The sequence below is a fragment of the Culicoides brevitarsis genome, chromosome 1 (genome assembly GCF_036172545.1).
Source record: "Culicoides brevitarsis isolate CSIRO-B50_1 chromosome 1, AGI_CSIRO_Cbre_v1, whole genome shotgun sequence".
NCBI lineage: Eukaryota > Metazoa > Arthropoda > Insecta > Diptera > Ceratopogonidae > Culicoides > Culicoides brevitarsis.
This window is the reverse complement of record NC_087085.1, coordinates 11,493,162-11,504,802: the sequence shown is the minus strand read 5'-3', so window position 1 is coordinate 11,504,802 and position 11,641 is coordinate 11,493,162. Positions and strand designations below refer to the sequence as shown.

General features: G+C 34.7%; 3 protein-coding genes across 3 annotated transcripts in view; 1 reads left to right on the top strand and 2 right to left on the bottom strand.

Annotated features, from left to right (window-relative positions):
- Positions 1-240, bottom strand: part of LOC134829619 (xaa-Pro dipeptidase) — a 69,092-nt gene extending 68,852 nt beyond the window's left edge. The window contains exon 1 of the mRNA XM_063842806.1: positions 63-240. The gene's annotated coding sequence lies outside the window, so the exon portion shown is untranslated. The remainder of the gene's footprint in view (positions 1-62) is intronic.
- A 292-nt stretch (positions 241-532) lies between these two features.
- On the top strand, positions 533-11,604 carry LOC134827544 (protein mahjong). Its single transcript, XM_063840237.1, has 7 exons — positions 533-919; positions 1,042-1,760; positions 2,560-3,386; positions 8,293-10,773; positions 10,829-10,895; positions 11,074-11,266; positions 11,330-11,604. Exons 1-7 carry the CDS (start codon positions 801-803, stop codon positions 11,346-11,348), a joined length of 4,425 nt encoding a protein of 1,474 aa, XP_063696307.1. The 5' UTR covers positions 533-800; the 3' UTR covers positions 11,349-11,604.
- LOC134827545 (glutathione synthetase-like) lies at positions 4,267-6,902 on the bottom strand. The gene is made up of 2 exons (XM_063840238.1): positions 6,647-6,902; positions 4,267-5,903 (listed from the first exon to the last, which is right to left on the bottom strand). Exon 2 carries the CDS (start codon positions 5,874-5,876, stop codon positions 4,377-4,379), a length of 1,500 nt encoding a protein of 499 aa, XP_063696308.1. The 5' UTR covers positions 5,877-5,903; positions 6,647-6,902; the 3' UTR covers positions 4,267-4,376.
- Positions 11,605-11,641: the final 37 nt, after the last annotated feature.

Genomic DNA, 11,641 nt, shown 5'->3' with positions numbered 1-11,641 from the left:
TCTGACGAAATAATCAGCTGTGAAGTGAGCAAAGGTTAAATTTTTGTTTTGTTGTCACTTACCTTTCTTTTCTTTCTTTACTCCGTAGTTGTTATTTTCACAAAATTAACTTTATTTATCACGAGTTTTTCATAAAATATCACTTAAGGAACGTTCGCTTTTAAAAATTTTACGACTTTTGGAACAAAACACCCCGAAAATTACTGAAAATTCAAGGAAATGTTTCGATGATTTTCTGAATTTTCCTTTATTTTGATTTAACTGTCAATTTTTTCAAATTTGCATTGGGCTAAAATTATACATGGGCGTCAAAAATCAAATTTTTAATGGGGGTTTTGTTAATTTTCTTTGATTTTTTGAATTTTTTTAATTAAAAATGTTTAATTTAAGATATTTTTGTTAAAATTATTTTTTAAAAATTGAATTTTCATTCATGATTTTGAAAAATTAAAATTTTGACCTATTGTGAAATTCAGTGAGCTTGTGCCCATCGTCAAACGGACCTGCTTAAACGTCAAAAGAACCACATTGATTCAAGTACGGCATTTTTTAATATTTTTTTTCTGGAAAATATCGGATTTAAGCAAGAAGAAGTCCAGCAAAAGAGGTTTCAAGTCGTTACGGAGTCACAGCCAAGCATTTTTATGCAACAAATTGTGCTGGAAACGTTTTGTTTGTCGTTTGAAACGTAAAAAAGGCGAAATTCTCTACCGTCAAGAACATTCGCGGAGCAACACAAAGCACGAGAACGAATTTTTTACCATCATCATCACGCATCGCACGCGAAATCTTCGCAAAAAATGGCATCTCCCGCAAACACAGACGCCATCATGCAGGGCAGAGACTTGCACAAGATCCTGCAGCTGTGGGAGGAAAAACACTCGACGTCTGGCTACGATCCCGAGCCCGTAGTGACGAGGTAAGCGGAATTGTTGTGTAACATATACACGAATTTACATGTACATGTGTACATTGTGAAATTCGATGACGACACGAATGTCAAGGTCGTTCTCATGTTTTAACTTGTTTCTTTATTTTTAGAATCGCGGAAATTTTGGAAGAAGAGACGGCAATTTACATGCGAAAAGATCCGGATCCCTTCGATGAGCGTCATCCGTCGCGCCATTACCCCGAATGCGAGTTGGGCAAGATGCTGAAGCTCCTTTTTCGCAAAGACACCTTCATGACACGTCTCGTGAACGACTATTTGCGCGACAATTACTTCACAAATCTCCAAAATATCCAGCAGAGCAGCAATAATTTGAATATAGCAGCAAGTCGATTAATTCTCGTCATTATGCCGGGTCTTGAAACGTCAGCGGTGTTCCAGATGGAGTTTGATCAACTCATAACGCGACTTTATTCGTGGGCAGAAAATGCAGAAGAACCTTTAAGGAGTTATTCCGTGGGGTTATTGGGCGCTGCGATGGATGTGCAGGAAATTACCGTCGGATTTCGTGAGCATAACATCCGATTAATGCCAAAGATGCTCGAAAGGCTGAGGATGTTGCAAACGACGTTTAAAGCAGCGCGTGAATGTAATAATGGAGGCGAAGGAACATCGATGCAGACACCAACGAAGGCATTTACGGACCTGAGTCTCGACGGGCATGACGATGAAAATGCCAAAAGTAATCCGGCGCCGAAGGAGAGCACAAGTAATTACAATACAGAACGTCCTTTTGCGCATTTGGGCGGCGGAAGTGCTCCATCGAGTCCTGATGCGTGCAGTAAGGGAATCGCTAGTCCCAAAATGAATGGTAAGAATTTGCTTTTTGAGGTCAAAATGATAATTAAAAGTGTTTTCGATTTCATTTTATGAATTTTTTTGAGAAATTCTTTGAAAAAAATTTTTAAATCGAACATTTGAGAAGCTTTTGAGTCAAAAATCATTAAAAATTGACTCACGTAATAATTTCTTTTGAAAATTAATATTTGAATTTGCTTGAATTGTTAAAATTCTGGTTAATTTATAGCTTTATTTTTCAAAAAAATTAAAATTTTCTTAATTAAAGTTAATATTTTATCGCCAATTATTAAATTTAGTCAAAAATTAGTTGATTTTTGTTTTTTTTTATACTTGAGCTAAAGTCAAAAGCTTTTTATATTGACTTAATTTTACTTTTTTTAAGCAATTTTTGCTTGATTTTTAGATCAAAAAGCTGTAATAAGTTAAAAGTTTTGAGTAAAAGTAACAAATTTCTTTAAAATTGTAAGAAAAATGTCAAATTTTGGCATATTTTTGATCAAAAACTTTTAAAAAAGGTCAAAAATTCATTTAAAAAATATTTTTTAAGTTATATTTTCTTATTTTTATTAAATTTTGAGTTAAAAGTTGATAAACTTCTGTGAAAAATATTTTAAAAAATTTTTAAAGTATTTTTCTCTCTTAATTTTGAAAATTAATTTATAAAAATAAGTAAAATTACGTCAAATTTTCGAAATATTTTCTTCCATTTTTTTTTAAATCTATAAAATCGAAAACATTTTTAATTTTTTTTCGACCTTCTCACTAAAAAAAATAATTTTTAATCCAATTTTTATAATTTTTCATTTTAGGAATGTCCCAAAAATTCCCGAACGTCATAGATCTGAACGCATTATTCCGCAACGAAGCCAGTCAGGGAGGCACCTCCGATCGAACATCCGGTTATGTTCGCAACATGATCCCCATCTACCCACCTACCATCGAAACGAGTCAAATGTTAATTCTTCGTTACCTGACCCCGATGGGCGAATACCAAGAATTCCTGCCGTGCATTTTCGAGCATCAAGCGATGGGCCTAATTTTCCGCTACATCGACAACATCGATCCCAAAGACACGTGTCTCGCCTTCGAAGCTCTCAAGTATCTCGCCTCGCTTTTATGCCACAAAAAATTCACGCTGGAATTTCTGTCGCATGGCGGCTTAGAACGTCTTTTACGGGTGCCAAGACCTTCGTTAGCGGCAACTGGCGTATCGGTTGCCTTTTATTACCTTGCGTATTGCGAAGAAGCGATGGAACGAATTTGCACGATGTCACCGAAAATCATCGAGCAACTCGTTTCGTATGAATTGTCACTGTTGGGATGCAATCACGACTCGGGCAGATGTCACGCAACAATGTTCTTCGGATTGTCGTTTCAGTTTAAGATCATGTTGGATGAGTTTGATCGACAGGATGGCTTGAGGAAATTGGTGAATGTGATTTCAGTTCTTCCGATTTTGTCAAATAGTGAAGATTACAGTTTGAATGATGATGAACAATGTGCAGCAAGACAAGTTATGCGACATGTTTGTGTTACGCTGAAGAAATATTTTGAGAGTCATCTTTTCTACAAGTACAATCAAGTTACGCGACAACAGAATTTACATGTTTTATCGACACCGGCAGTTGTAACGAAGGTAAGTTAATTTTTTTGTATTTTTAAAAATGATAAAAAAAAAAATTTTTTCCCACGATTTTTACAATTTTTTGAGTTGCTCCAAATTTATTGTTTAAAAAATTTGATTTAAAATTTTTGTCCCACAATTTTAACAATTTTTGAGCGTTTAAAATTATTTTTTGTTGTTTAAAAAATTTTAAAAATAAAAATTTCTAATTCAAAACTGATGTTGTGAATTTTAAGTTAAAAATTTGAAAAAAAAAATAATAACAAAAAAATTATTAATAATTTATTTTGATAATTTTATTTAAAATAAAAATGTTAATTAAGCAATTAGTTAATTTAAATTTTGTAAAAAATATTTTTAAAGAAAAAATTTCATCTAAAATATTTACAAAAAAGTACAAAAATTTTGTATTTTTAAAAATTTTTAAAAATAAAATTCTTTATAAAAATGTTGATAAATTTAACAAAAAATTTAAAAAAAATTAGTTAAATAAAAAATTTTTTAAAAAAAAATTTTCTTAAAATATTTATTTTTTCGAAATTAAAAATATTTTTAAAAATTTTAAAAAAATTAAAAAATTATTTTTTTTAGAAATTTTTCAACTTTTTTTAAATCATTATTGTATCATAAGGGACAAAATTTTCAATAAATTTGAAGCAGCTTAGTTAAAATTCTGTTACAAAAATATTTTCGAAATTTTCGTACTGTGCCAAGATGAGCTTAAGACAATTATTAAACAAAAAATGAAAAAAAATTTTGAAAAATTGAAAAAATTTCGAAAATTTGGGTAAATTTCATTGCATGTATCATTAAATATGGGCAAAAAATCCTACTTTTTTGAAAAATTGAAAATTTCTAACTTTTGAGGTAAAATTTTTGACCTAAAAATTCAAAAGAAATCTCGATGGGTAGAACAAAGTCGACAGGTCCATTAATTTTTCATAAAAATTTATTCTAATTCTCTAAAAAAATGCATTTCCCTGCTAAAAATCTATCAAACAATCAATCAATTAAGTAAGGACTATCAAGAGCTCCCAATCCAGCAGCAACACCTCCTTCATTCGCCGTCGAAAGCTTCGTTCTGAACATGTGCCCCGTTTGTTTATTGAACAAAATCTCATCTTTTGTCCCAATAATTACGCCAAAAATCCCGAGTTCAGACACCAAATCTGTCGGTTCTTTCGGAATGGGTTGTCGCGGTCTAATAATATATCCTTTTGTCATCGGCGGGACAATTTGTTCCATGAGAACCCACGCCGAACGCTCCAAATCCGTCATTTTACTTAATACTGCGGGAATGTCTTTACCAAAAACGTTGTTGCCGCCTCCCTCACGTTGCGGCTTCATGACAAACCGTTCCGGGTGCTCCAAAGCCATTTTAACTGCTCTGTCTCCCTCTTCGGACTTGTCTAAGGCATAAATTCCGGTGAAAATTTCCTGCACGTCGTTGATTTTCTTCTCGTCTTGCAAGAAACGGTTCAAAACCCCGGGCGTTGCGAGTGCTTGTTGCACTTTTTTCGTGCCTGCGAGATGATAACCGATCGTCGGGCATTTTATCGCGAGCGAACGTTCAATCATGAGTCGCGCATCCCACTCATTTTCCGTTGGATATTGCGCTGGCTCGTATCCGGCACGAAAATACACGACACTCACAATTTTTCCGTCGATACAAAGCTCTCCCTTGTCATTTAGTTGACCATTTTTGTAAATTTGCGTCAAATTCTTGCGAATTACCTTAATATCGGGCCGCGCTTTGCGAATATGAAACTCGTGAAATCGCTGATCGCAAATGTTGTACGAAACATTTTCAATAACGAACATGATGACAGCTTCGTGGCATCCGTACAAGTCCCATGCGCGAATCATTCCGTCACACAAACCCGAAAGAGCCGTATTTTCCGGGAGATTTTTCACTTTTTCCTCTTGTCCGAGCTCGCGTAAGGCATATTCCTGTACTGTGCGACTTATGGGACCCAAATGCCCGAACCCGGAAGCGATTGTATTGATTTCGACCTGTTTGAAGCAACAATAGACACAACAATCTTCCAAATCTTTGACGCAACATCCGCTTTTTCGCTTTCGGGAGTTTGTCGAGGAGCAAGTTGACTCGAGCATCAAGTCGGAACGAATACATCCAAGGGCGATGGGTTGTTTGACGCCTTCCCGCTGACAAGTTTCGAAGATTTTAAAGAGTTTGGCAGTGAAAGGATCAACTTTTATCGTCTTTTCGAGCGTTTGTCGCAGGAATTCTTCATCATGAGCGACGCGATGCATCAATTCGTTCAAGATTGGTTGAAGGTAGAGCGCCATTTCGAACTCTTTTCGCGGAAATGGACTCGGAATCAGCACAAAAGGGGCGAATTGCAACACATCTGGGTCGAATTTGTCTTTGGCTCGCATACAAGCCCCATGCATCAAGGCAAAATCCTTTACTTTTGTGACAAGAGTCTCGAATTGAGCTTCATCATCGGGCACTGGGATATATTGCTTGAAGTAAACCATATTTTTATCTCGTAACGGAGAACTTTCCTGAAAGAAAAATGAAAAAAAAATGAGTCAGATTTGAGTGTCAAGTGCTTTATCTTCGAAGAATTCCCTTGAAAAAAGCAGAATTTTTATCTTATCACGAAAAAACAGTAATAAATAAAGCACGAACCGTCGTTAATCGCAACTCTTTCATATCGCTTTATCAATTCTACGAATCAAAAGCAAGATTTTTACGCAATTTTTTTTATTTTTATAGAAAAAAATTTAAAATGACACAAAAAATTTTAAAGAATTCGATTAATAAACAATGAATCATGGCTCATTGAGTCGATACGAGTTCCTTTCCAGACATACTTTGTTAAAATGGATGTCAATAAACTCAGGTTGAGTGTTTGAACAAGAAAACAAAAACCAAACAAACAATTCCTTTTGAAGAAATTTCTCTTTTTTTACGGATTTTGAATGAAATTTTGTCATTTTATAAACAAAATTTCCTTAAAAAGTCACTTTTCAGCCTATTTTATATGAAAAATATTAGAAATTATCTGTTATTGTTACAAAACTATGCAAACAGTGATAATTCTGAGTAAAAAATAGGTCCGTTATGTGATCCACACACAAATAGAACGATTTATTTATGTGTGACGTGTTACATGCGGTACTTTTACTCTTCCATATTCATCACAATCCGAAAGGGAACGCAAATTTATTCGTAATTTATTGATTTTTTCACATTATTTCGTCATATTTAATGCCTGGAGAACACGTGGTATTTGAAAACACACCTTTTTGGCACAGAATTTCACTTTTAACGTCACAAATTAACGAAATATTTCAATTAGAATGGGATTCGAACTGATTTTTGTTTGGAACAATTTTTTTTCGTGGAACAAGAAGTGTGCATCCGAACAGTACGACGATTAAAAATAAACTGCGCACGAATTCTCTTGCTTCTTACGACCACATGGATGAGTAAAAGGCAAAAATGCCGGTCGTTATGTGTGTTACTAACACACATGAGATTTACTACGCGCGCCTTTCGTGGTGTTTGCGTGTTCGAGAACAATAACAGAGAGCATTTGGAGTTGAGTGTCGCGGAATTGCGAGAGATTGCGGTGAATGAGTGACTCATGTGATTGTCGAAAAATAAAAATTAAATTTTAAAATCGTTCGTTCTTAAGCTCGAAATTGATCAAAAATTATAGAAAACTTCTTTGGATGTCTTTTTGATGGTTCTTAAGTTTGAAAATTGAAAAATAAAAAATACGTAAAAAACACTTTTCAACCAATTTTTGATGGATTTCAAAGCTAAAAGCTTAAAAATTAAAAATGATTTCCATTATCTCCTCGAAAAAAATAAAAAAAATAACGATTTTAATTAAGTAAAAATCGTTGTTTTTCCATCTCTTCACTTGTTTCAACCAATTTTTGAATTCAAAGGAGAAAAATTAAAAATTATGCATTCTAAAATACAGATTTCCATGCATATCTTTGATTTTTGAAAAATAAAAAAATTACATTTTAAAATATGAAAAGTAAAAAATACGTAATTTTCATCTTGAAGCATTTTCTATGGAAATTTTGAAAAATGTAAAACTTGAAAATTTGCATTTAAAATGCCTTTTGCATATGGTTGATTTTTCTTGAAGAAATTCAAAATAAAATAATATGAGAGACTAAAAATTTAAATTTTAATAATCAATTTTCAAAAACGTTTTACAAGAGCCCAACCAAATTTTGATGGTTTTCAAAGGTCGAAAAATTGAAATTGCATCAAAATAATTATGAAATCTTATTCGCCTTTAAAAACATTTTGTTTAAATTATGGCAAATAATTAAATTGAAATTAGACCGCTCCAAATGAAAATCAAAGATAATTCCGATGCTTGAAAAAAAAAACGAAAAATTTTAAAAAATACGTAATTTTCATAATTTTACAAGATGTTTTTACGTTTTAATTTTTAATAATTTTTCAATAAAAAATCAAAAACATTTTTTTTAAAAATTTCAACCTATTTGTTTACAAAATTAAATTTCAAATTTTTTCTAAAGATGACAGTTAAATTTTTTTGAATTTTTTTTTGCTTTATTTTTTAATGAATTATTGCTCAGAGATCGTTCTCAAGCTTGATCTTGTATAAATAAAAAAAAAAAATAAAAAATTCGTAAAAAATACGTAATTTTCATTTTGAGAGCCCATTTGATGATTTGTAAGCTTGAAATTGATATTTTTTGGATGGAAAACTCCTTTGGATGCCCTTTTGATAGTTTTTAAGCTTAAAAAATGTAAAAAAAAATAAATTTTAAGCATTTTGTTCTAAATTTGTTTAAATAAATTTTTAGTTCTAAAAGTTAAATTGAAATTGAAAATTGAAAAAAAAACTTATTCAAATTTACTAACTAATTTTACTTTCTTTCTTTTTCATTTTAGGCACCCAAAAACAGCATCGATGTCATCAACGAACAAATCAGATCCCTACAAGAAATCATCCCGATGCGTTCTCAATGGCCTCCGATGGATGAATTCATCAGACTTGGCGGTGTCACGTTACTACTTCGAATTGTCGCTCTCGCCTACGACTGGAACGGTTCTCGAACTTGCATTTCTGAAACAGCTCGATCCGCGCTCGACGTCTTAAACATCGGTTGCGTCGTTTCCAAAGTTCAACAAATTTTCTGCGAACGAATAGATTTCCCCGATTCTGCGAGTGTTGCCGGCATCAGTATCATCTTAGGCGCTGCTGAAGGCGAAGTTGGTCCTGACCCCGATGTGCAACGATCTGCCTTGAGTGTTCTTGTCAACAGCATTTGTGCGCCCGTGAATCGACCCAGCGGAGCTGTCGCACGTTACGGAAGTGCCAAGAAAAAAACCTCAAACAAGAGTTCGGAGGAGCAAATCCAAAAAATTTGGGAAAGTGTGCGTTCGAACAACGGAATTATCGTTTTACTTCAAATGATGCAGATAAAAACTCCGATTACCGATGCGGATTGTATTCGTGGGATGGCATGTCGAGCTCTTGCGGGTCTCGCGAGATCAGAAACCGTCAGACAAATCATCGGAAAGTTACCTCTTTTCACAAGCGGACAACTTCAAACGTTAATGCGCGATCCAATTCTGCAGGAAAAACGCGCGGAACACGTGCAATTCCAAAAATACGCTTTAGAGCTGATGGAACGTGTCTCCGGTCGAACGAAACCCTCCATGAGCGAAGCTGATGTCTCGTTAATTAACATTCACAAGGCCAATGTCGTGGCACAAACGAAAATTCAGTTCAACGAACAGCAGTTAAATCAATTAATTTATCAGCATTTGATGGCGCGCGGTATGCAAGACACTGCCGCATGCCTAATTAAGGAAGCACAACTCAAAAACGTCCCTTTTGCACCAAAACCTCAAATGCCATTGTCACCATTTCCCTTTAGATCGCCCGCTAATGCGATTTTACCGGCGCGAAGTCGTTTAATTCGCGGTAAAAACCTCGAACATAGTTATCCCGCGACGAGTTCGAATGCCATGGATACCACAGTTGCCAATAATTTAACAGTAAATGAACCGGAAGAAAGTATCGCAGCTGCCAGTACGCCCATTAAGCTCATAAAAAAGAATTCCGGAGGCAATAGTAATAACAACAACAACAACAGTAGCTTAGTTCATGCCAACCAAACGAACCATCAGAGGTCGTTGCAAAAGCAAGTGACGTCAGAAACGTTTTTAACGCCGCGCAATGCCCCCGAGCAACAACCAAACATAACTTTAGACAACATAATAGCCGAATTCCTTACCAATCAGCACTCCTTGTGTAAACATCCGATGTCAACTTGTCCGCAATTCGATCTTTTCAAGCCACACAAATGCCCTGAACCGCGTCCCCACAAAGTTTCCGGCCTTAATACGAATTTCGCGGCACGCTATGTGCAACGCCAGCTTGGATTTAATTCACAAAAACTCGATCGACGCTTGGTTCACACGAATTTCACCTCGAGCAAGGTCATTCGAACGGATACCGACACGCAATTTACGTGTGTCGATTTCACGCCTTGCACGTCGCAGCTCGTTGTCGGGATGCAAAGTGGCGAAGTGAAGTGTTTCACGATACACGATGGCGCCGAGGAATGGAGTTACAACTGCCACGAATCGAATATCGTTGGTTTGAAAATGAGTCGTGATGGAAGATTTTTACTGACTTCGTCGACATGGCGATCGCCCCTTTCCGCGCTGTGGCTCGTAGACAATAAACAAGTAACGCCGAAACAACAATGGGAGGACGAAGAATTCTGTGAATTTAGTAACGTAGTGCAAGATAAGGTCCTTGGAACAAAGTCGGAAATGGCGACAATTTACGATTTAAATACGGGACAAAAAATTGCGAGCTTCGTGCCTCAAATTTACAATCAGTACAATAAGAATCGAGCTACTTTTGATCCCACAGATGAGTTAATTTTGTCAGATGGAGTGTTATGGGACGTGAGATCAGGTCGTGATATCCACAAATTTGACAAATTAAATCAAAATTTGAGCGGCGTCTTTCATCCGAACGGTTTGGAGGTCATTTCGAACACGGAAGTCTGGGATTTGAGGACATTCCATCTGCTGCGAACCGTAAACACGATCGAACAGTGCCAACTAAAGTTCTCCGCGCAAAATGTCATGTACGCCATTTCGTACGAAGTCGACAATAACATGGATATGGACAATTACAACAGCTACGACACGAGTTTTAAGGTGCTCGATAGTCTGGATTACTCGAGTATCGCGACCGTGGATGTCAAACGGAACATTTACGACTTGTGCGTAAATAGATTTGGCACGAAAATTGCTGTGGTAGAGAATCAAGGGGGATATGCGACTACCGAGGAGTCTGTTGTCAAAATTTACAGCGTTGGGCGGAAGAAGCACAACGAAGACGAGATGGTAAGTCATAAAAATTTATTAAAAAAATTCGAAATTAACGAAAATTTTGTTTTAGGAAGAGGAAGATGACGAACCAACAGATGGATCGGATCAAAGTGACTCCGATAATGATCACGATTCAGGTAAAAAATAATTTTTTTCCTTAAAAATCATTAAAATTCATCAAAAACTCTCATATTTAGATCAAACAATTACAATAATAATCCATATCCAATCCTAAAAAATCCCCCAAGAAAAATTCCAAAATCAAAAGTGATCAAAATTCAAGTCAAATTAATTTAAAAAAAAATATTTTTCCAGATAATGATGATTTCGATATGGATCCGTCGGCAAACAATCGACGAAGGCGCAATCGGAACGACGGCAACAACCAAAATGAGGACCAAAATGATGACGAGGAAGATTCAGATTCATCAGACGACGACGATTCTGACGACAATTCTGCGGGCAGTGATTCATGGGAAACTGATTCCGATATTGAAGCCATTTTAGAGTAATTTTATTTAATTTTTTTTTTTATTTTTTCAAAATTTTCTTATTTTTTTTTATTTTTTAGATTTGATGGTTTAATGTAATTCGAAATCCAAATCCACAAAAAGACATGCGAGCTTCTCTGTTTTTTTAAAAAAAGAAAATTAAAGTTTTTTTATACGGAAAAAAAATAATATTTGCTTTAAAACTTTTTTGAATTTTCTTTTTCTTTCCTAAAAAAAAATATTAAAAAATTGAGCCAAAATTTTTCGAGAAAAAAAAAGTTTACTGAAGAAAGTTGATGTAAAAATGTAATAATATTATTTTTTAAATAAAATATTAAGTTAAATAAATGGAAAATTATTTAATTTGTAATTTTTTGTGTTTTATTTTTAAA

What these genes read in the sequence shown, in the direction of transcription:
- LOC134827544 (XM_063840237.1), top strand. Translation starts at nt 801, where the DNA reads ATGGCATCTCCCGCAAACACAGACGCCATCATGCAGGGCAGAGACTTG. An exon ending in CACCGGCAGTTGTAACGAAG is followed by an intron (nt 3,387 to 8,292) that starts GTAAGTTAATTT and finishes TTTTCATTTTAG; the next exon opens with GCACCCAAAAACAGCATCGA. An exon ending in AGCACAACGAAGACGAGATG is followed by an intron (nt 10,774 to 10,828) that starts GTAAGTCATAAA and finishes ATTTTGTTTTAG; the next exon opens with GAAGAGGAAGATGACGAACC.
- LOC134827545 (XM_063840238.1), bottom strand. Translation starts at nt 5,876, where the DNA reads ATGGTTTACTTCAAGCAATATATCCCAGTGCCCGATGATGAAGCTCAA.